The 26519-nt window shown below is 38.4% G+C and overlaps 2 protein-coding genes across 2 annotated transcripts in view; both read left to right on the top strand.

Annotated features, from left to right (window-relative positions):
• Window positions 1-450: 450 nt before the first annotated feature.
• On the top strand, window positions 451-5995 carry LOC311232771 (caspase b-like; the record flags this gene model as incomplete). Its single annotated transcript, XM_084338350.1, has 4 exons — window positions 451-470; window positions 5008-5275; window positions 5490-5549; window positions 5964-5995. The coding sequence occupies exons 2-4, from the start codon at window positions 5017-5019 to the stop codon at window positions 5993-5995; spliced, it is 351 nt and encodes a 116-aa protein (XP_084194476.1). The 5' UTR covers window positions 451-470; window positions 5008-5016.
• A 3203-nt stretch (window positions 5996-9198) lies between these two features.
• LOC311232767 (NLR family CARD domain-containing protein 3-like) overlaps window positions 9199-26519 on the top strand; it is a gene marked incomplete at its 5' end in the record, with an annotated part of 38963 nt that continues 21642 nt past the window's right edge. Inside the window, 3 exons of the mRNA XM_084338347.1 lie at window positions 9199-10240; window positions 10385-10895; window positions 26072-26245. Of these exons, the coding sequence (XP_084194473.1) occupies window positions 9199-10240; window positions 10385-10895; window positions 26072-26245 (1727 nt within the window). The remainder of the gene's footprint in view (window positions 10241-10384; window positions 10896-26071; window positions 26246-26519) is intronic.

Genomic DNA, 26519 nt, shown 5'->3' with positions numbered 1-26519 from the left:
CTCTTACGCATCATCTCTCCCCCCCCCCCCCTCTCTCTCCAGCATTTTCTACCTCTTTCTCTTTCTCTCTCCCCCCTCTCTCTCTTTCTCTCTCCCCCTCTCTTGCTCTCTCTCTCTCTCTCTCCCCTTCTCTCTCCCCCCCTCTCGCTCTCTCTCCCTCTCTCTCTCTATCTCTCTCCCTCTTATGCATCATCTCTCTCTCTTACGCATCATTCTCTCTCTCTTACGCATCATTCTCTCTCTCTCTCTCTTACGCATCATTCTCTCTCTCTCTCTCTTACGCATCATTCTCTCTCTCTCTCTCTCTCTCTCTCTCTCTCTCTCTCTCTCTCTCTCTCTCTCTCTCTCTCTTACGCATCATCTCTCCCCCCCCCCCTCTCTCTCCAGCATTCTCTCTCATGTATGTGCTTGTAGGAAGTGTCTTGCTTCATAACATCAACTCCCCGACAGCAGACGGGCGCGCCATCAAGGTTGATTTCACATATTTTCTTTTCATATTTGATAACCCAAGAGTTATGAAAGCTCTATGGAAAAGCTATATTTAATATTTTAATGATATGCTTGAAATAAGTTGATTGGTTTTACTGCTACGATGTGGACTTACCCTATATGTTGAGCTAAACTACATTTACATTTTGTGTGACTACGTATAGGTACTTTGCTGAAGGGCTGTCTATAGGCTATACATTACATTTAGTCATTTAGCTGATGCTTTGATCCAAAGCGACTTGGTTCTGTACGACAAGTCAGCAGGAAGGGCACATCTCTGGCAGTCACTTTATTCGTCAAAAACAATGTTGAACTTGTTTTTATACAGTGTTGGGAAAGTTCACTTTCTACATGAACTAGTTCAGTTCACAGTTCACACATATTAAAATGGACTAGTTCAGTTCACATTTCACAATAAAAAATGTTGAACTAAAGTTCATGGTTTCAAAAATGAACTACTTTATAGTTATTTTTTTCAATACGTTGCTGCGAGCTATTATTTGTAAACATTATTGCCACAACCCATATGGAACCACAGACAGCAATCAGAATACTGGCATTTCCATCACACTGTGATTATTGATCAGCGTTTCCCCCTATACCATTGCCTTGAAGGGGGCGGCCGGCGTCGCACGTAACGAGTCGCTCTCTCTCCGCGCGCGACACTCGTTCACGAACTCGTTCATATTTTGGGGGCGAACGTGAACTGAACGTACTGTATTTCGAACGCGTTCATTCTCGGCGCTCTATCATTACATTTTACATCACAGTAAACAGTATCAATATCACAGTATAACCTCGTTCGAACTGTAAACATGTGAATGTGATGCACATATTGTAAGTGTGTGTGTGAACATGCACCCCTCTCTCCTCAAGTCCAAGTTTAAGTTTGTTTATGAATTGTCATAGTAAAATACAGAATACTTTATCGTGAAATGCTTTTTTCTGTATGAGCCCCCTGGGAGTGTGCTACATACAGTAATAGATACAAAGTATAAAATAGAAAAAGTCAAAAGTACGTCAAATAAAGTGTTCAGTCAATATACATAATATACAATATACAATACAGAGTAAAAAGAGTAACAGTGAGGTACAATGCAGAAATGCGATGAGGTACAAACTTAGGGGTAAGGTGCAATGAGGTATGAATTGTAGTGCAAATCTCTTTACTAATACATATAAAGTGTGTTAAAGTGAGTAAAGTGGGTGTTAAGGTGAGTGTTTGTTTTAAAGTGAGTGTGTGTACATGTGGATGTGTGTACTGTGAGTGTAGATGATGGGTTGTTACACATAGTGTTATTGTCATTGAGCATCCTGATGGCCTGGGGATAGAAACTATAGTGTGTGTCCTGATGGCCTGGGGATAATAATAATAATAATAATAATAATAATAATAATAATAATAATAATAATAATAATAATAATAATAATAATAATAATAATAATAATAATAATAATAATAATAATAATAATAATAATAATAATAACTTTATTTGTATAGCACTTTTCATACAGAGGTTGCAGTTCAAAGTGCTTCACAACAGTAAAAATACAGGCATGGGTGAGCATAGCAGGGTATGGTAAATCACAGTGTTTCACATTAGGATCTAGCATCCTAATAGGCTCTCTATTCAGTAATACAAATAATAAAGTAGTTTAAAATGATTAAGTTTAAAAATAGTCAACAAATTATAAAATAGAACGGACATACAACAACAGTAAAAAATGTAATGTAATGTACAGTAAAAAGTGTGAAAAATAGTTTAAAATGATTCCGTTTAAAAATAGTCGTCAGTAAGAAGTAAAAAGTGTGATAACCGACACATGAATTTGATAGGCAGTGTAAAATAAGATAAAATTAGCATAGAAAAGTAGGCAGGGTAAGAATAGTGCAGTTAAGTCATTGAAATGCCTGAGCAAAGAGATAGGTTTTAAGCTATCTTTTGAAGATGTCTAGCGAGTTGGCTTCCCCGACAGAAGCTATAGTGTGCATCCACTCTGTGATGTCACTGTGATGTCAGATCTGGGCCTGGTTCCATGTGATGAGTATATCAGGTCATATCAGGTCATATATCGGGTCTAAAAACGGTAAGTTGGAAAAAGAGGAACCGTGACTTTGCCTCTGTTGTAAGAGAGAAAGAGGAAGCTAATAAAGCCTCAATATATCACACACACACACACACACACATACACACACACGCCACCCCACACACACACACACACACACACACACACACACACACACACACACACACACACACACACACACACACACACACACACACACACACACACACACACACACACACACACACACACACACACACACACACATACACACAAACACGGCCACAACACACACACACACACACACACACACACACACACACACACACACACACACACACACACACACACACACACACACACACACACACACACACACACATACACACAAACACGGCCACAAACACACACACACACACACACACACACACACACACACACACACACACACACACACACACACACACACACACACACACACACACACACACACACACACACACACACACACACACATCCACACAAACACGGCCACAAACACACACACATACACACACACACACACACACACACACACACACACACACACACACACACACACACACACACACACACACACACACACACACACACACACACACACACACACACACACACACGCCACCAACCCCCACCCCCAACTCGCCACCACATTATACATCTAATCTAAAAGTACTGTATAATGCTGTTTAATGACAATACATTAGACTAATCTAATCTAAAAGTACTGTATAATGCTGTTTAATGACAATACATTAGACTCTAATCTAATCTAAAAGTACTGTATAATGCTGTTTAATGACAATACATTAGACTCTAATCTAATCTAAAAGTACTGTATAATGCTGTTTAATGACAATACATTAGACTCTAATCTAATCTAAAAGTACTGTATAATGCTGTTTAATGACAATACATTAGACTCTGATCTAATCTAAAAGTACTGTATAATGCTGTTTAATGACAATACATTAGACTCTAATCGAATCTAAAAGTACTGTATAATGCTGTTTAGTGACAATACATTAGACTCTAATCTAATCTAAAAGTACTGTATAATGCTGTTTAGTGACAATACATTAGACTCTAATCTAAAAGTACTGTATAATGCTGTTTAATGACAATACATTAGACTCTAATCTAATCTAAAAGTACTGTATAATGCTGTTTAATGACAATACATTAGACTCTGATCTAATCTAAAAGTACTGTATAATGCTGTTTAATGACAATACATTAGACTCTGATCTAATCTAAAAGTACTGTATAATGCTGTTTAGTGACAATACATTAGACTCTAATCTAATCTAAAAGTACTGTATAATGCTGTTTAGTGACAATACATTAGACTCTAATCTAAAAGTACTGTATAATGCTGTTTAATGACAATACATTAGACTCTGATTTAATCTAAAAGTACTGTATAATGCTGTTTAATGACAATACATTAGACTCTGATCTAATCTAAAAGTACTGCATAATGCTGTTTAATGACAATACATTAGACTAATCTAATCTAAAAGTACTGTATAATGCTGTTGAAGGACAATACATTAGACTCTAATCTAATCTAAAAGTACTGTATAATGCTGTTTAATGAAAATACATTAGACTCTGATCTAATCTAAAAGTACTGTATAATGCTGTTTAGTGACAATACATTAGACTCTAATCTAATCTAAAAGTACTGTATAATGCTGTTTAATGACAATACATTAGACTCTAATCTAATCTAAAAGTACTGTATAATGCTGTTTAATGACAATACATTAGACTCTGATCTAATCTAAAGGTACTGTATAATACTGTTTAAATAAATAAATAAATAAATAAATAAATAATAAGGACTGAGTCTGGCTCCAACAGTCGGTACCAGTATCAGTATCAGTACTGTGGCGTTGGGGAAACACAACACAGACAATGTAGTTATGGGTCAAAACACCACGTTTATTGTTCATAGGGAGAGAGAAGAGTGTTAGGGGGGGTTGCCTGGCCTGTGGTGAACTCCAAGGTATTCCGTGGGGGGGGGGGGGGGGGGGAGGGGCAGCCGGTCCAGGCGTGGTGTCCCAGCGGTCGTCACGCTGTGGGCAGCCGTCAGTCTTCTCCGTCTAGGGCAAAAATGACATGTGAGCTCTTGCTTGAGGTGAGTCAGACTAACCTCTCCATGTGCTGTCAGAAGCCTCCTTTTGTGTGGCTGCTGACGAGGCCTGATGAGTTTCTGGTGTGGGTGATTCACCAGCTGTGGGTGCTGATTGCCATGCTGCCTGTTCCTCCCAGCTCTCTGCTGTGGGGCGCTATGGCCTGATGAATCCCTCATCACAGTACCAGTATCAGTATCTGTGCATCCCTAAACCAGACCCAGCCATCTAGTCTAGTTGGATGAGAACCTCTGACCTACTCTGTTGTCTTCAGTGAGCAGCCATGGCTCAGGGTAAAGAGCTGCTCCAGAACCTTCTGATGGAGCTGGAGGACAAGGAGATGAAGATGCTGAAGTGGTACCTGAAAGAGAGTGTCCTGGACGGCTACCCGCCCCTCGCCAAGAGCCGTCTGGAGGGGGCAGACCGAGAGGACACGGTGGACCTGCTGGTCCAGACCTACAGCCTGGAGGGGGCGCTGGTCATCACCCCGCACATCCTGGGGATGATGAACCGGAACGACCTGGTGGAGAAACTCCAGACAGGTACTCATATGTGCATCCATCTCCTGTTGTATTATGCATGTACATATCCATATGTGCATCCATCTCATGTTGTAATATGCATGTACATATTCATATGTGCATCCATCTCATGTTGTAATATGCATGTACATATTCATATGTGCATCCATCTCATGTTATAATATTTAGTTTAATTTAGATTTGAGCTGAGTTTGTTTGTTTTCTATCTTCTTAGTTGGTGTTGATACCACATCTGACATGAAGGCATCTGAGCTGAAGGCATCTGATCAAGATGGTAAATTAATTATTAATTATGTAACTGCATTTATCTTGATATAGGAGGTAAGGTTTAGTGGTATACTAAATTTGTTTTAGAAAATTAAGTTTATTATTATTTGTATTAGGTAATGCTTTATATTATTTATTAGCACACAATTTATAGACTGTATAGTTTAAGAATGTTAATAAAGGCTTTTATGAGTTTATTATAGCAAACACATTTATTGAGTGTTATTAATTAATAACTTACCTATTGTGTCATTGTTAAGCTTTTCACATTGCTTTATTAAGGTTAAAAACACTTAAACGTATTAGCAGTTAACTATACACATATTAACAGTTAACTATACTTCACAGCTACTGGATCTAAAGCAAGAACAATGCCTTATTAATAAGGTAATTAAATCCTTTATTATGCACTTATTAACAGTTAACTATGCTTTTAGCAGCTATCAGATCTAAAGCGGTAACAATTTCTTATTATGGTTAATAAATCCTTTATCATGCACTTATTAACTCATTATTAAAGCATAGTCAACTGTTAATAAGTGCATAATAAAGGATGTATTAACCTTAATAAGTCATTGTTCTCACTTTAGATCCAGTAGCTGTAAAATGCTTAGTTAACTGTTATTAAGTGCATATTTACCTTAATAAAGCAATGTGAAAAGCTTTAAAGGTTAAACAATGACAAAATAGTTAATAACACTCAATATATGTTTTTGTAACGCTATTATAATAAAAATAGTAAAATAAAAATTCAAGGCTTCTAACATTCTTAACACTTTCAGTGCCAGCCATTACCCTTATCCCTGTAGCTAATGCGCCAGCTTTCCATTGCCTATTTTCTCTGTGCGTCACTATGTTTGGAGAGCTATATCTATATTCCATATTATAGCTATGGAGACAATACTATGGTCATTTGACAGTCACTTTCTCCCGTCGAACATGCAATAAAGAGATAATTCTTTCATGCATACGTTCGCGTGTTATCCCCTGGTGAATATTGTATAGTTTAGGAGTGATCTGGGATAATTAGTTATAGGGCGCTATGTGAATTTTACTAAAGTCGTTGGCGTTGCTCGCCTGGATACGCTACTATTTCCAAATCAAATGTGTATAACAGGTATTATGTTTCATCATCATGAATGCATCAAGGGGGGGGGGTAATTTTTTGATGCTCTGATCGTCATCAACGGCATTCGTTTTGAACACCACACACGCTGATCAGCTGGATCGATATGAAATCATTGTAGGATCAAGGTGGAATTGATGTCAGATAGTCCTTATCTTTGATCGGAGGTATTCCAAAAAGAATATTCCAATTGTCTGATCGCGATTTCCAGTATTGGTGTCCATCGGGTCCCCGACATAATCCGGCACAACACATGCATCGAGTGGCCTGGACGCGTTCCAATCGGGTGAACCGCTAGACTTGCCTGGATCATAATTATCTGCCCGGAGGGGTTTAGATGTAACACACGGTGTGAAATAAGGTTTCAAAGGGTGGGCGATACTGCCACCTAGTAGGATGTGGCCGGTAATCTCAGAATGATTTCCTATGGTAACACCGAGGTCCGTGAATCTGTAATGAATAAAAAAATCAAATAAAAGAAAAATTGATCTAAAAACGGGTTTACTCGTCTTTGGCGCTCAATGCATGGCGGCCAAAAACGAGTTAATTCGTCTTTAGATCCTTTTTTCTTTTATTTGATTTTTTCTATTCATTACAGGTTCACGGACCTCAGTGTTACCATAGGAAATTGTTAACACGTTTCTTATAAGTGCTTATAAATGTCTTATAATCTAACAATAAACTTGTTTCTTATGCTATTATTAACATGTAATATAGTATTATTAACAAATCAAATCAAATCAAATCAAATTTATTTATAGGGCCCGACAACACACGTTAATGTCCCCATGGGCCGTACAGGTCTTCTTTAAACAAGTCAAGAAGACAACATAACAATAAGTCAAGAACAGAACAAGAACACCATAGGGTCCAAACATTTTTTAGATGAATGCAAATAAATGAAAGAATGCAAGCACTCCCAGACATACCCCACGCGAAGGTAAGGAAAAACTCACTAAAACCTAACAATAGGGAAAAAAGCTCCACAGGCAATGTGGAGGAGAGAAACCTTAGAAGGGCCGTTCAAGGGGGGATCTCCCTTCTTAGATGTCGGTGATAGTAGTGTTGCAGACGGACAGTTGGTAAGCATGCACTCATGTGTGTAGTGAAACACAGATGAGTGCATGCAATAGCAACTGTACATTTTGAAAAATTAAAGATAGAGTTGATAGCGGATCTATTTGAAGCACAGGGGCGGCGCAAGAGGGTCACGTCCTCCCCGTCTTAGTCACGGGACATTCAGCACTCCGGTCGTTGCTCAGGGACAGCCGGAGACAGGGGGAAGGGGGGGTGGCACAGAGAGGGTCGCGAACTCCCCGACATCATCGCGGGACATCCGGCACTCCGGTCACCACTACGAAACCTCCGAAGACAGGGGGGCACGCAGAGGGGGTCGCAATCTCCCGGCCTTCGTCACGGGACGTCCAACACTCCGGTCAACACTCCAGGACAGCAAGTCATAGGAAGACAGGGAGACGGGACAGGCGTTAGACAGCTCATGAGATTGTAGTAGGCGGACATAGCAATAGATACAAGTGGTAGGCATATATGTGAATGGAGTAGATATATGAAGTAAACGTATTATGTGAATAGAATAGAAGTACTTAACCCAGCAATGAAACCGCGTTGACTGTTAATCTGTTAACAGTCTGTTAATTAACAACATTGTTAATAAGCATCTTATAAGGACTTATAAGGGCCCTATTATCGAACTCACACTTATTAAAAGGACCTTGTAAGTTAGTAAGACTCAATTATTGTATTTGTAATGCTATTATAAACAATAGTAGTAGTAGTAGTAGTAGTATTAATTAGTAGTAGTGGTGGTGGTGGTAGCAGTAGCAGTAGTAGTAATAGTAGTAGTAGTAGTAGTAGTAGTAGTAGTAGTAGTAGTAGTAGTAGTAGTAGTAGTAGTAGTAATAGTAGTTGTAGTAGCAGTAGTAGCAGTAGTAGTAGTAGTGATAATAGTAGTAGTACTGTAGTAGTAGTAATAGTAGTTGTAGTAGCAGTAGTAGCAGTAGCAGTAGTAGTTGTAGTAGTAGTACTGTAGTAGTAGTAATAGTAGTAGTAGTAGTAGTAGCAGTAGTAGTTGTAGTAGCAGTACTGTAGTAGTAGTAATAGTAGTAGTGGTGGTAGCAGTAGTAGTAGAACGAGCATGTGAGCAATGAGCTATGGCGTGGCTGTCTACATACTTTACAGTATGTACAGTAGTATTACAGTATTACTAACAATGCAAATATTGAATCCATTGCCAGGTCCTTCAGATGAAGACATCACACTATACGTGTCTAATGTGAAGGTGAAGTTTGTGGGGATATACGAGGGGCTGCTCATAGAGAAGAAGACGCCCCTGAACCAGGTCTACACGAAGCTCTACATCATGCCAGGAGGGAGGGAAGAGGTCAACACCGAACACGAGGTCAGACGGATCGAAGCCGCGTCCTGGAGTCCGGAGGACGGAGAGACGGCCATCCAGTGTGAGGACATCTTAAAAGATCCCTCCGGAGGAAACATGCAAATCAAAACCACCATGACGAAGGGGATCGCGGGCATCGGGAAGACGTTCCTCGTGCACAAGTTCACTCTGAGCTGGGCGGAAGGAAAAGCCAACCAAGATATCCACCTCATATTTCCCCTCCAGTTCAGAGAGCTGAACCGGCTGAAGGGCAAACCCCTGTGTCTGGTCGATCTTATTTGCAACGTCACCGATGGCATCAAGATGGAGGTCCTCTATCATATCTTCACCGAATTGCAGAACTCTAAAAACCTAAACGTCAGCACCGGCAAGTACCGCGTTCTGTTCATCCTCGATGGCCTCGATGAGTGCCGCCTCCGGCTGGACTTCACCGCCGACGCCGAGACGTGCGCCGGCGTCACGGAGACGAGCACGGTGGACGTCCTGCTGGCGAGCCTCATCAGGGGCAAGCTGCTGCCCTCCGCTCGCCTCTGGATCACCACGCGGCCGGCGGCGGCCAGGCAGATCCCGCGGGATCTCGTCGACGCGGTGACCGAGGTGCGAGGGTTCACCGACGCGCAGAAGGAGGAGTACTTCGGGAAGAGGTTCGGCGGCGACGAGAAGCTGGCCGACAGAGTCATCTCGCACGTCAAGGCGTCGCGGAGCCTCCACATCATGTGCCACATCCCGGTGTTCTGCTGGATCACCGCCACGGTTCTGGAGCACATGTTGAGAGCTAGGAAGAAGAGGGGAAAGATGCCCAAGACCCTGACAGAGATGTACACGCAGTTCCTCGTGTTTCAGTGCATCCAGGGGAACGTGAAGTATCGCGGGAGAGCCGAGACGGATCCACAGTGGAACCCGGAGAGCAGTCCGATCATCCTGTCGCTGGGGAGACTGGCGTTCGAACAGTTGGAGAAAGGCCACCTGGTCTTCTACGAAGCGGACCTGAGAGAGTGCGACATCGATGTGGAAACGGCCTCCGTTGACTCGGGGGTGTTGACGCAGATCTTCAGGGAGTGTGGTCTGAAGCGGGACAAGTTGTTCAGCTTTGTCCATCTGAGCGTTCAGGAGTTTCTGGCCGCTCTCTACGTCTTTCTCTCATTCGTCAACAGTGGTGTCAATCTTCTGTCGGAACCGCAACCGATCTCTGTCGACCAACCGGAACAATCGACCTCCGACACCGTTGACCGACCTAAACAATCAAGTTCGACGCAAAGGCATAAGAAAAGTAAACCTTTGCTCCGCGTCTTTGGTCTAGTGGCGAACCGACTGAAGAGAAAACAAGGAAAGGGAAACCCGGAGCGACCGGAGCTCAGTGTGTACCACAGTGCCGTGGACAAGGCCCTGCAGAGTGAGAACGGACACCTGGACCTGTTCCTCCGCTTCCTCCTGGGTCTCTCACTGAAGACCAACCAGACTCTGCTGCAAGAGCTGCTGACGCAGAGAGGAGGCGGCTCGAAGACAAACAGGGAAACCGCCGAATACGTCAAGAAGAAGATCAAGGAGAACCCTTCTCCGGAGGGCAACATCAATCTGTTCCACTGTCTGAACGAGCTGAACGACCACTCTCTGGTGGAGGAGATCCAACAGTACCTGAGCGCGGGAGGGCTGTCCACTAAACAACTCTCCCCCGCTCAGTGGTCAGCTCTGGTCTTTGTGTTGCTGACGTCAGAAGAGGAGCTGGACGTGTTTGACCTGAAGAAATACTCGTCATCGGAGGAGGCTCTTCTGAGGCTGCTGCCAGTTGTCAAAGCCTCCAAGACGTCCCTGTAAGCCCAGTCAATATACCTTCATGTACAAAGTATACTCTGACAGAAAGAAATATACGTTAATCTACAAAGTATACTCTTGACAGAAAGAAATATACCTTAATCTACAAGGTATACTCTTGACAGAAAGAAATATACCTTAATGTACAAGGTATACTCTTGACAGAAAGAAATATACCTTAATGTACAAAGTATAAATCAAATCAAATGTATTTGTAAGGACCGACAACACACGTTAATGTCCCCATGGGCCGGACATGTCTTCTTTAAACAAGTCAAGAAGAAACATCACAATAAGTCAAGAACAAAACAAAAACACCATAAAGTCCAAAACATTTTAAATAAATTAATGCAACAGGGCGGCTGGGTAGCGCAGCGGACATTGCGCTCATCACCAACGCAAGAGACTCCGGTCTCGAATCCGGGTGTCAGCGTTGCCTCCGGCTTGGGCCGGCCGTCATACTGACTCGATTGGCGGAGTCAGCGGGAGGGGAGTCGATGGGTGGTAATCTGGCGTTGCGGACAGTGACTCCTACAGGTCGGTCAGGGCGCCTGCACAGCAAAAGACAGGAAATGGCGAGGGCAGTGTGAGCCTCCCGCACGTTACTCCTCGCCAAATGAGAGTCCGCGCTGGCAGGTGAAAAGATGCGGCTGGCTGCCTCCACATGTATCGGAGGGGACATGTGATGGGCTTCTATCCTCCCTACGACCGGCCAGTGGGGGGCACATGCAAGCAACGATCAGGACAGGGGAGGGAGAATTGGCACGAGAGGAAATTGGGATGGGAGAGAAAGATCACAGAAAAAGGAGGAGAAAAAGTAGATAAAAAAAATTTAAAATAAAAATGCAACACTCCCAGACATACCCCAGGCGAAGGTAAGGAAAAACTCACTAAAAACGAGCAATAGGAAAAAATGCACCACAGGCAATGTGGAGGAGAGAAACCTTAGAAGGGCCATTCAAGGGGGGATCTTTCTGTCTACTCTGACAGAAAGAAATATACCTTAATCTACAAAGTATACTCTGACAGAAAGAAATATACGTTAATGTACAAGGTATACTCTTGACAGAAAGAAATATACCCTTGTGGCTCCCTAGGATTTTGACACTCACTGGGTTTAAGAGATTAAATGATCAAAGCCATATAATTTTAACTGTTTACTATTTTTTTTAAACATTTTTCCCCCATGATTAACATTAATAGCCTAATCTCAAGATATCTGTAACAAATTACAAATATTTCCAAATTATAACCACTTAAATTCGTGTTCGTTTGATACCACGTCCGTTTTTATTGAAAAAAACTGAGAAAGTCATATTCATCATATTTCTATACATTTTTTATACCACATTACAGCGTGTGTAAACTCGACAAAATCCCTGTGAATAAGAATCTGCCATTATAAAAAAGAAAGGTTGACTAATTCGGTCAGAAATAGCGGAGACGCTAAACGTTAGTAAGCGCTGATTATTACTATTATATTCTGCGGGCGAGCATTACTCAATCTCCCGGTATAATTCTGAACACAGATCGCTGTCGGCGAAGCACCAGAGTACTTCCGCGAATGGAGCCCTAGTGACAGTTCCGCATCGAAGCGGGAGGCCGGCCTGGGGGTCTCGTATGTCAGCCTGTGACACGCGATAGGGGAGAGGTGGAAAGGTGGTTGTTTTGAGTTGAGCGCTGTCTCGCCCTTCAGCCACATTCCCCAGCATAATCACCGCAGCCTGCCTGCTTAGTGGCCGGCAAAGTGAGCTGTAGAGCAATTGCGCCACCGTGTGTTCTACATCGTGAACAGCATCATTAATAATTAGATTGACCACTGACAGTGTGTAGAGAGATTGCATTTGATAATTCTATCTAGAATTGAACGAATGAGTGCAGATAAAAAAAATGCCTTTTAACATGGGAGTGGAGCTGATGAAAACGGACGCCAGGCACAACGTTGTTACCCTATACTAATAACTTTTGTTTTAGAGCATTTCAAATCATAATCTTTTGACATAATGAAAATATATGTAAAAATGAAGATACGGACCCAATTTCATGAAATAATAATAAACACAGACACCGCTGTGCTCACACACACACACACACAAAAAGTTAAGAAAGTAGAAAACGGTACCAGGGAGTGACAAGGGTTAATGTACAAAGTGTAAAGTCCTACTTCGTTCCAGTTGGGTACGGCCTTGGTTGACGCGCTCAAGCGCTTTCCCTTAATCAATCAGTGGAGTTGAGTTTGTAGTTGTTTTCCTCAAACTAGGGTATTTATTGAATAGCAACATGAAGCTTGACTTTAGCACTGATTGTTCCTCCTGTGCAACATGGAAGTGTGCGAGACGTCGTAGAGCAACATGGAAGTGTGCGAGACGTCGTAGAGCAACATGGAAGTGTGCGAGACGTCGTAGTGCAACATGGAAGTGTGCGAGACGTCGTAGAGCAACATGGAAGTGTGCGAGACGTCGTAGAGCAACATGGAAGTGTGCGAGACGTCGTAGTGCAACATGGAAGTGTGCGAGACGTCGTAGAGCAACATGGAAGTGTGCGAGACGTCGTAGAGCAACATGGAAGTGTGCGAGACGTCGAATAGAGCAACATGGAAGTGTGCGAGACGTCGTAGAGCAACATGGAAGTGTGCAAGACGTCGTAGAGCAACATGGAAGTGTGCAAGACGTCGTAGAGCAACATGGAAGTGTGCGAGACGTCGCGTAGAGCAACATGGAAGTGTGCGAGACGTCGTAGAGCAACATGGAAGTGTGCGAGACGTCGTAGAGCAACATGTAAGTGTGCGAGACGTCGTAGAGCAACATGGAAGTGTGCGAGACGTCGTAGAGCAACATGGAAGTGTGCGAGACGTCGTAGAGCAACATGGAAGTGTGCGAGACGTCGTAGAGCAACATGGAAGTGTGCGAGATGTCGTAGAGCAACATGGAAGTGTGCGAGACGTCGTAGAGCAACATGGAAGTGTGCGAGACGTCGCAGAGCAACATGGAAGTGTGCGAGACGTTGTAGAGCAACATGGAAGTGTGCGAGATGTCGTCGATTTCACAGAGTTCTAGTTCAATTTCTAACCAAGTAGCGCTTGCTGTGGTCAAAAGCCACATGGCTGCATACCAGCGTTATACTGACTAGTTATACTGACTAGTTATACTGACTAGTTATACTGACTAGTTATACTGACTAATTATACTGACTAATTATACTGACTAGTTATACTGACTAGTTATACTGACTAGTTATACTGACTAATTATACTGACTAATTATACTGACTAGTTATACTGACTAGTTATACTGACTGGTGACTAGTTATACTGACTAGTTATACTGACTAGTTATACTGACTAGTTATACTGACTAGTGACTAGTTATACTGACTAGTTATACTGACTAGTTATACTGACTAGTTATACTGACTAATTATACTGACTAATTATACTGACTAGTTATACTGACTAGTTATACTGACTAGTGACTAGTTATACTGATTAGTTATACTGACTAGTTATACTGACTGGTGACTAGTTATACTGACTAGTTATACTGACTAGTGACTAGTTATACTGACTAGTTATACTGACTAGTGACTAGTTATACTGACTAGTTATACTGACTAGTTATACTGACTAGTGACTAGTTATACTGACTAGTTATACTGACTAGTTATACTGACTAGTTATACTGACTAGTGACTAGTTATACTGACTAGTTATACTGACTAGTTATACTGACTAGTGACTAGTTATACTGACTAGTTATACTGACTAGTTATACTGACTAGTGACTAGTTATACTGACTAGTTATACTGACTAGTTATACTGACTAGTGACTAGTTATACTGACTAGTTATACTGACTAGTTATACTGACTAGTGACTAGTTATACTGACTAGTTATACTGACTAATTATACTGACTAGTTATACTGACTAGTGACTAGTTATACTGACTAGTTATACTGACTAGTTATACTGACTAGTTATACTGACTAGTTATACTGACTAGTGACTAGTTATACTGACTAGTTATACTGACTAGTTATACTGATTAGTTATACTGACTAGTTATACTGACTGGTGACTAGTTATACTGACTAGTTATACTGACTAGTTATACTGACTAGTGACTAGTTATACTGACTAGTTATACTGACTAGTGACTAGTTATACTGACTAGTTATACTGACTAGTGACTAGTTATACTGACTAGTGACTAGTTATACTGACTAGTTATACTGACTAGTGACTAGTTATACTGACTAGTTATACTGACTAGTTATACTGACTAGTTATACTGACTAGTGACTAGTTATACTGACTAGTGACTAGTTATACTGACTAGTTATACTGACTAGTTATACTGACTAGTTATACTGACTAGTGACTAGTTATACTGACTAGTTATACTGACTAGTTATACTGACTAGTGACTAGTTATACTGACTAGTTATACTGACTAGTTATACTGACTAGTGACAAGTTATACTGACTAGTTATACTGACTAGTGACTAGTTATACTGACTAGTTATACTGACTAGTGACTAGTTATACTGACTAGTAACTAGTTATACTGACTAGTTATACTGACTAGTTATACTGACTAGTTATACTGACTAGTTATACTGACTAGTTATACTGACTAGTGACTAGTTATACTGACTAGTGACTAGTTATACTGACTAGTTATACTGACTAGTTATACTGACTAGTGACTAGTTATACTGACTAGTTATACTGACTAGTTATACTGACTAGTTATACTGACTAGTGACTAGTTATACTGACTAGTTATACTGACTAGTTATACTGATTAGTTATACTGACTAGTTATACTGACTGGTGACTAGTTATACTGACTAGTTATACTGACTAGTTATACTGACTAGTGACTAGTTATACTGACTAGTTATACTGACTAGTGACTAGTTATACTGACTAGTTATACTGACTAGTTATACTGACTAGTGACTAGTTATACTGACTAGTGACTAGTTATACTGACTAGTTATACTGACTAGTGACTAGTTATACTGACTAGTTATACTGACTAGTTATACTGACTAGTTATACTGACTAGTGACTAGTTATACTGACTAGTGACTAGTTATACTGACTAGTTATACTGACTAGTTATACTGACTAGTTATACTGACTAGTGACTAGTTATACTGACTAGTTATACTGACTAGTTATACTGACTAGTGACTAGTTATACTGACTAGTTATACTGACTAGTTATACTGACTAGTGACTAGTTATACTGACTAGTTATACTGACTAGTTATACTGACTAGTGACTAGTTATACTGACTAGTTATACTGACTAGTGACTAGTTATACTGACTAGTTATACTGACTAGTGACTAGTTATACAGACTAGTGACTAGTTATACTGACTAGTTATACTGACTAGTTATACTGACTAGTGACTAGTTATACTGACTAGTGACTAGTTATACTGACTAGTTATACTGACTAGTTATACTGACTAGTGACTAGTTATACTGACTAGTGACTAGTTATACTGACTAGTTATACTGACTAGTTATACTGACTAGTTATACTGACTAGTGACTAGGACTGACTAGTTATACTGACTAGTTATACTGACTAGTTATACTGACTAGTTATACTGACTAGTGACTAGTTATACTGACTAGTTATACTGACTAGTTATACTGACTAGTTATACTGACTAGTGACTAGTTATACTGACTAGTGACTAGTTATACTGACTAGTTATACTGACTAGTGACTAGTTATAACTGACTAGTTATACTGACTAGTTATACTGACTAGTGACTAGTTATACTGACTAGTTATACTGACTAGTTATACTGACTAGTTATACTGATAGTGACTAGTTATACTGACTAGTTATACTGACTAGTGACTAGTTATACTGACTAGTTATACTGACTAGTGACTAGTTATACTGACTAGTTAATCTGACTGACTAGTTATACTGACTAGTTATACTGACTAGTGACTAGTTATACTGACTTATATACTGACTAGTTATACTGACTAGTGACTAGTTATACTGACTAGTTATACTGACTAGTGACTAGTTATATGACTAGTTATCTGACTAGTTATACTGACTAGTTATACTGACTAGTTACTGACTAGTTACTGACTACTGACTAGTTATACTGACTAGTTATACTGACTAGTATACTGACTAGTGACTAGTTATACTGACTAGTTATACTGACTAGTGACTAGTTATACTGATAGTGACTAGTATTATTACTGACTAGTTATACTGACTAGTGACTAGATATACTGACTAGTTATACTGACTAGTTATACTGACTAGTGACTAGTTATACTGACTAGTTATACTGACTAGTTATACTGACTAGTGACTAGTTATACTGACTAGTTATACTGACTAGTTAACTGACTGACTAGTTATACTGACTAGTTATACTGACTAGTTATACTGACTAGTGACTAGTTATACTGACTAGTTATACTGACTAGTTATACTGACTAGTGACTAGTTATACTGACTAGTTAGACTATTATACTGACTAGTTATACTGACTAGTGACTAGTTATACTGACTAGTTATACTGACTAGTTATACTGATAGTTATACTGACTAGTTATACTGACTAGTGACTAGTTATACTGACTAGTTATACTGACTAGTGACTAGTTATACTGACTAGTTATACTGACTAGTGACTAGTTATACTGACTAGTATACTTACTATGACTAGTTATACTGACTAGTTATACTGACTAGTTATACTGACTAGTATACTGACTAGTTATACTGACTAGTGACTAGTTATACTGACTAGTTATACTGACTAGTGACTAGTTATACTGACTAGTTATACTGACTAGTTATACTGACTAGTGACTAGTTATACTGACTAGTTATACTGACTAGTTATACTGACTAGTTATACTGACTAGTGACTAGTTATACTGACTAGTTATACTGACTAGTGACTAGTTATACTGATAGTTATACTGACTAGTTATACTGACTAGTGACTAGTTATACTGATAGTTATACTGACTAGTTATACTGACTGTGACTAGTTATACTGACTAGTTATACTGACTAGTGACTAGTTATACTGACTAGTTATACTGACTAGTGACTAGTTATACTGACTAGTTATACTGACTAGTTATACTGACTAGTGACTAGTTATACTGACTAGTTATACTGACTAGTTATACTGACTAGTTATACTGACTAGTGACTAGTTATACTGACTAGTTATACTGACTAGTTATACTGACTAGTGACTAGTTATACTGACTAGTTATATGACTAGTTATACTGACTAGTTATACTGACTAGTTATACTGACTAGTGACTAGTTATACTGACTAGTTATACTGACTAGTTATACTGACTAGTTATACTGACTAGTTATACTGACTGTGACTAGTTATACTGACTAGTTATACTGACTAGTGATAGTTATACTGACTAGTTATACTGACTAGTGACTAGTTATACTGACTAGTTATACTGACTAGTTATACTGACTAGTGACTAGTTATACGATTAGTTATACTGACTAGTTATACTGACTGGTGACTAGTTATACTGACTAGTTATACTGACTAGTGACTAGTTATACTGACTAGTTATACTGACTAGTGACTAGTTATACTGATAGTTATACTGACTAGTTATACTGACTAGTGACTAGTTATACTGACTAGTTATACTGACTAGTTATACTGACTAGTTATACTGACTAGTGACTAGTTATACTGACTAGTTATACTGACTAGTTATACTGACTAGTGACTAGTTATACTGACTAGTTATACTGACTAGTTATACTGACTAGTGACTAGTTATACTGACTAGTTATACTGACTAGTTATACTGACTAGTGACTAGTTATACTGACTAGTTATACTGACTAGTTATACTGATTAGTTATACTGACTAGTTATACTGACTGGTGACTAGTTATACTGACTAGTTATACTGACTAGTGACTAGTTATACTGACTAGTTATACTGACTAGTGACTAGTTATACTGACTAGTTATACTGACTAGTTATACTGACTAGTGACTAGTTATACTGACTAGTTATACTGACTAGTTATACTGACTGGTGACTAGTTATACTGACTAGTTATACTGACTAGTGACTAGTTATACTGACTATTATACTGACTATTATACTGACTAGTGACTAGTTATACTGACTAGTTATACTGACTAGTTATACTGACTAGTGACTAGTTATACTGACTAGTTATACTGACTAGTTATACTGACTAGTTATACTGATAGTGACTAGTTATACTGACTAGTTATACTGACTAGTTATACTGACTAGTGACTAGTTATACTGACTAGTTATACTGACTAGTTATACTGACTAGTTATACTGACTAGTTATACTGACTAGTGACTAGTTATACTGACTAGTTATACTGACTAGTTATACTGATAGTTATACTGACTAGTTATACTGACTGGTGACTAGTTATACTGACTAGTTATACTGACTAGTGACTAGTTATACTGACTAGTTATACTGACTAGTGACTAGTTATACTGACTAGTTATACTGACTAGTTATACTGACTAGTGACTAGTTATACTGATAGTTATACTGACTAGTTATACTGACTGGTGACTAGTTATACTGACTAGTTATACTGACTAGTGACTAGTTATACTGACTAGTTATACTGACTAGTGACTAGTTATACTGACTAGTTATACTGACTAGTTATACTGACTAGTGACTAGTTATACTGACTAGTTATACTGACTAGTTATACTGACTAGTTATACTGACTAGTGACTAGTTATACTGACTAGTTATACTGACTAGTTATACTGACTAGTGACTAGTTATACTGACTAGTTATACTGACTAGTTATACTGACTAGTGACTAGTTATACTGACTAGTTATACGACTAGTTATACTGACTAGTGACTAGTTATACTGACTAGTTATACTGACTAGTTATACTGACTAGTGACTAGTTAACTGACTAGTTATACTGACTAGTTATACTGATTAGTTATACTGACTAGTTATACTGACTGGTGACTAGTTATACTGACTAGTTATACTGACTAGTGACTAGTTATACTGACTAGTTATACTGACTAGTGACTAGTTATACTGACTAGTTATACTGACTAGTTATACTGACTAGTGACTAGTTATACTGATTAGTTATACTGACTAGTTATACTGACTGGTGACTAGTTATACTGACTAGTTATACTGACTAGTGACTAGTTATACTGACTAGTTATACTGACTAGTGACTAGTTATACTGACTAGTTATACTGACTAGTTATACTGACTAGTGACTAGTTATACTGACTAGTTATACTGACTAGTTATACTGACTAGTTATACTGACTAGTGACTAGTTATACTGACTAGTTATACTGACTAGTTATACTGACTAGTGACTAGTTATACTGACTAGTTATACTGACTAGTTATACTGACTAGTGACTAGTTATACTGACTAGTTATACTGACTAGTTATACTGACTAGTGACTAGTTATACTGACTAGTTATACTGACTAGTTATACTGACTAGTGACTAGTTATACTGACTAGTTATACTGACTAATTATACTGACTAGTTATACTGACTAGTGACTAGTTATACTGACTAGTTATACTGACTAGTTATACTGACTAGTTATACTGACTAGTGACTAGTTATACTGACTAGTTATACTGACTAGTTATACTGATTAGTTATACTGACTAGTTATACTGACTGGTGACTAGTTATACTGACTAGTTATACTGACTAGTTATACTGACTAGTGACTAGTTATACTGACTAGTTATACTGACTAGTGACTAGTTATACTGACTAGTTATACTGACTAGTTATACTGACTAGTGACTAGTTATACTGACTAGTGACTAGTTATACTGACTAGTTATACTGACTAGTGACTAGTTATACTGACTAGTTATACTGACTAGTTATACTGACTAGTTATACTGACTAGTGACTAGTTATACTGACTAGTGACTAGTTATACTGACTAGTTATACTGACTAGTTATACTGACTAGTTATACTGACTAGTGACTAGTTATACTGACTAGTTATACTGACTAGTGACTAGTTATACTGACTAGTTATACTGACTAGTTATACTGACTAGTTATACTGACTAGTGACTAGTTATACTGACTAGTTATACTGACTAGTTATACTGACTAGTGACTAGTTATACTGACTAGTTATACTGACTAGTGACTAGTTATACTGACTAGTTATACTGACTAGTGACTAGTTATACTGACTAGTTATACTGACTAGTGACTAGTTATACTGACTAGTTATACTGACTAGTTATACTGACTAGTGACTAGTTATACTGACTAGTTATACTGACTAGTTATACTGACTGGTGACTAGTTATACTGACTAGTTATACTGACTAGTGACTAGTTATACTGACTAGTTATACTGACTAGTGACTAGTTATACTGACTAGTTATACTGACTAGTTATACTGACTAGTGACTAGTTATACTGACTAGTTATACTGACTAGTTATACTGACTAGTTATACTGACTAGTGACTAGTTATACTGACTAGTTATACTGACTAGTTATACTGACTAGTGACTAGTTATACTGACTAGTTATACTGACTAGTTATACTGACTAGTTATACTGACTAGTTATACTGACTAGTGACTAGTTATACTGACTAGTTATACTGACTAGTTATACTGATTAGTTATACTGACTAGTTATACTGACTGGTGACTAGTTATACTGACTAGTTATACTGACTAGTGACTAGTTATACTGACTAGTTATACTGACTAGTGACTAGTTATACTGACTAGTTATACTGACTAGTTATACTGACTAGTGACTAGTTATACTGATTAGTTATACTGACTAGTTATACTGACTGGTGACTAGTTATACTGACTAGTTATACTGACTAGTGACTAGTTATACTGACTAGTTATACTGACTAGTGACTAGTTATACTGACTAGTTATACTGACTAGTTATACTGACTAGTGACTAGTTATACTGACTAGTTATACTGACTAGTTATACTGACTAGTTATACTGACTAGTGACTAGTTATACTGACTAGTTATACTGACTAGTTATACTGACTAGTGACTAGTTATACTGACTAGTTATACTGACTAGTTATACTGACTAGTGACTAGTTATACTGACTAGTTATACTGACTAGTTATACTGACTAGTGACTAGTTATACTGACTAGTTATACTGACTAGTTATACTGACTAGTGACTAGTTATACTGACTAGTTATACTGACTAATTATACTGACTAGTTATACTGACTAGTGACTAGTTATACTGACTAGTTATACTGACTAGTTATACTGACTAGTGACTAGTTATACTGACTAGTTATACTGACTAGTTATACTGATTAGTTATACTGACTAGTTATACTGACTGGTGACTAGTTATACTGACTAGTTATACTGACTAGTTATACTGACTAGTGACTAGTTATACTGACTAGTTATACTGACTAGTGACTAGTTATACTGACTAGTTATACTGACTAGTTATACTGACTAGTGACTAGTTATACTGACTAGTGACTAGTTATACTGACTAGTTATACTGACTAGTGACTAGTTATACTGACTAGTTATACTGACTAGTTATACTGACTAGTTATACTGACTAGTGACTAGTTATACTGACTAGTTATACTGACTAGTTATACTGACTAGTTATACTGACTAGTGACTAGTTATACTGACTAGTTATACTGACTAGTTATACTGACTAGTTATACTGACTAGTGACTAGTTATACTGACTAGTTATACTGACTAGTTATACTGACTAGTGACTAGTTATACTGACTAGTTATACTGACTAGTGACTAGTTATACTGACTAGTTATACTGACTAGTGACTAGTTATACTGACTAGTGACTAGTTATACTGACTAGTTATACTGACTAGTTATACTGACTAGTTATACTGACTAGTTATACTGACTAGTGACTAGTTATACTGACTAGTGACTAGTTATACTGACTAGTTATACTGACTAGTTATACTGACTAGTGACTAGTTATACTGACTAGTTATACTGACTAGTTATACTGACTAGTTATACTGACTAGTTATACTGACTAGTGACTAGTTATACTGACTAGTTATACTGACTAGTTATACTGATTAGTTATACTGACTAGTTATACTGACTGGTGACTAGTTATACTGACTAGTTATACTGACTAGTTATACTGACTAGTGACTAGTTATACTGACTAGTTATACTGACTAGTGACTAGTTATACTGACTAGTTATACTGACTAGTTATACTGACTAGTGACTAGTTATACTGACTAGTGACTAGTTATACTGACTAGTTATACTGACTAGTGACTAGTTATACTGACTAGTTATACTGACTAGTTATACTGACTAGTTATACTGACTAGTGACTAGTTATACTGACTAGTGACTAGTTATACTGACTAGTTATACTGACTAGTTATACTGACTAGTTATACTGACTAGTTATACTGACTAGTGACTAGTTATACTGACTAGTTATACTGACTAGTTATACTGACTAGTGACTAGTTATACTGACTAGTTATACTGACTAGTTATACTGACTAGTGACTAGTTATACTGACTAGTTATACTGACTAGTTATACTGACTAGTGACTAGTTATACTGACTAGTTATACTGACTAGTGACTAGTTATACTGACTAGTTATACTGACTAGTGACTAGTTATACAGACTAGTGACTAGTTATACTGACTAGTTATACTGACTAGTTATACTGACTAGTGACTAGTTATACTGACTAGTGACTAGTTATACTGACTAGTTATACTGACTAGTTATACTGACTAGTGACTAGTTATACTGACTAGTGACTAGTTATACTGACTAGTTATACTGACTAGTTATACTGACTAGTTATACTGACTAGTGACTAGTTATACTGACTAGTTATACTGACTAGTTATACTGACTAGTTATACTGACTAGTGACTAGTTATACTGACTAGTGACTAGTTATACTGACAAGTTATACTGACTAGTGACTAGTTATACTGACTAGTTATACTGACTAGTTATACTGACTAGTGACTAGTTATACTGACTAGTTATACTGACTAATTATACTGACTAGTTATACAGACTAGTGACTAGTTATACTGACTAGTTATACTGACTAGTGACTAGTTATACTGACTAGTTATACTGACTAGTGACTAGTTATACCGACTAGTTATACCGACTAGTTACTAGTTATACTGACTAGTTATACCGACTAGTGACTAGTTATACTGACTAGTTATACTGACTAGTGACTAGTTATACTGACTAGTGACTAGTTATACTGACTAGTGACTAGTTATACTGACTAGTTATACTGACTAGTGACTAGTTATACTGACTAGTTATACTGACTAGTTATACTGACTAGTGACTAGTTATACTGACTAGTTATACTGACTAGTTATACTGACTAGTGACTAGTTATACTGACTAGTTATACTGACTAGTTATACTGACTAGTGACTAGTTATACTGACTAGTTATACTGACTAGTGACTAGTTATACTGACTAGTGACTAGTTATACTGACTAGTTATACTGACTAGTGACTAGTTATACTGACTAGTTATACTGACTAGTTATACTGACTAGTTATACTGACTAGTGACTAGTTATACTGACTAGTTATACTGACTAGTTATACTGACTAGTGACTAGTTATACTGACTAGTTATACTGACTAGTTATACTGACTAGTTATACTGACTAGTTATACTGACTAGTGACTAGTTATACTGACTAGTTATACTGACTAGTTATACTGACTAGTTATACTGACTAGTGACTAGTTATACTGACTAGTTATACTGACTAGTTATACTGACTAGTGACTAGTTATACTGACTAGTGACTAGTTATACTGACTAGTTATACTGACTAGTTATACTGACTAGTTATACTGACTAGTGACTAGTTATACTGACTAGTTATACTGACTAGTGACTAGTTATACTGACTAGTTATACTGACTAGGACCCCAGCGTTATACTGACTAGTTATACTGACTAGTTATACTGACTAGTGACTAGTTATACTGACTAGTTATACTGACTAGTTATACTGACTAGTTATACTGACTAGTGACTAGTTATACTGACTAGTTATACTGACTAGGACCCCAGCGTTATACTGACTAGTTATACTGACTAGTTATACTGACTAGGACCCCAGCGTTATACTGACTAGTTATACTGACTAGTTATACTGACTAGTTATACCGACTAGGACCCCAGCGTTATACTGACTAGTTATACTGACTAGTTATACTGACTAGTTATACTGACTAGGACCCCAGCGTTATACTGACTAGTTATACTGACTAGTTATACTGACTAGTTATACCGACTAGGACCCCAGCGTTATACTGACTAGTTATACTGACTAGTTATACTGACTAGTTATACTGACTAGGACCCCAGCGTTATACTGACTAGTTATACTGACTAGTTATACTGACTAGTTATACTGACTTGGACCCCAGCCCTCTGCTACACTGAGTTCACCAGCTTAGGTGCTGCAGTCACCTGTCCAACTGGGCTGGTCCAGACACACTTCCATGTTGTCAAGGCAACACACATTCAAATCCACATTCATCAAAAGATGTTATCAAATTGTCATGAATTAAATTATTTCTAATCATCATTTCAAGTAATATTCTTTCACACATTATGCATGACTAATATCAACTGAATCTGGCTCCAACACAAAGCATACTCTGACAGAAAGAAAGATAAATTATTCTTTGTGGAATCAAGCTTCTTTTTATTACTGTACATCTCACACGTCCCAATGTAGCCTTAAAGGGAAATATTATCAAATCAAATGTATTTGTAAGGCGCGACAACACACACTAATGTCCCCATGGGCCGGACACGTCTTCTTTAAACAAGTCAAGAAGAAACATCACAACAAAATCAAGAACAAAGCAAAAACACAAAACACAAGAACATGAAATCCAAAATAAAATGCAAAATAAATAAATAAATAATATCCTGCAAGGTGTTTTGTAATGGTAGAGCAGCATAATATATTACGAGACGAAACATGGATTTCCTTTCTATGTACCTCCATCCAGCCTGAGTGACTGTAACCTCTCAGAGAGCTGCTGCGAGGCTCTGGCCTCAGTGCTCAGCTCCGAGTCCTCCAGCCTGAGAGAGCTGGACCTGGGTGGCAACGACCTGCAGGATTCAGGAGTGAAGCTGCTCTCTGCTGGACTGGGGAGTCCAGGATGCAGACTGGAGACTCTCAGGTCAGTGGTGTTTGTGTGTGTGTGTGTGTGTGTGTGTGTGTGTGTGTGTGTGTGTGTGTGTGTGTGTGTTGCGTGTGTGCGTTTGTGTGACTGTCTCAAGCAATGGGTTGTCATTACAGACAAAGCTTTAGACTGCTTTCGCTCTTACCTTTCAAGCAGAAGCTTCTCGGTCTCTACAGAAAATATACCCTGTTCAGCACTGATCTCCTGGGGGTTCCCCAGGGCTCTATACTAAAACCCATCCTCTTCTTCTCAAAGCTTCATTTAAACTTAT

The sequence above is a fragment of the Notolepis coatsorum genome (genome assembly GCF_963971535.1).
Source record: "Notolepis coatsorum genome assembly, contig: SUPER_7_unloc_7, whole genome shotgun sequence".
Classification (NCBI taxonomy): domain Eukaryota; kingdom Metazoa; phylum Chordata; class Actinopteri; order Aulopiformes; family Paralepididae; genus Notolepis; species Notolepis coatsorum.
The sequence above is the reverse complement of the archived record's forward strand: the minus strand, read 5'-3'. Positions and strand labels throughout refer to the sequence as shown.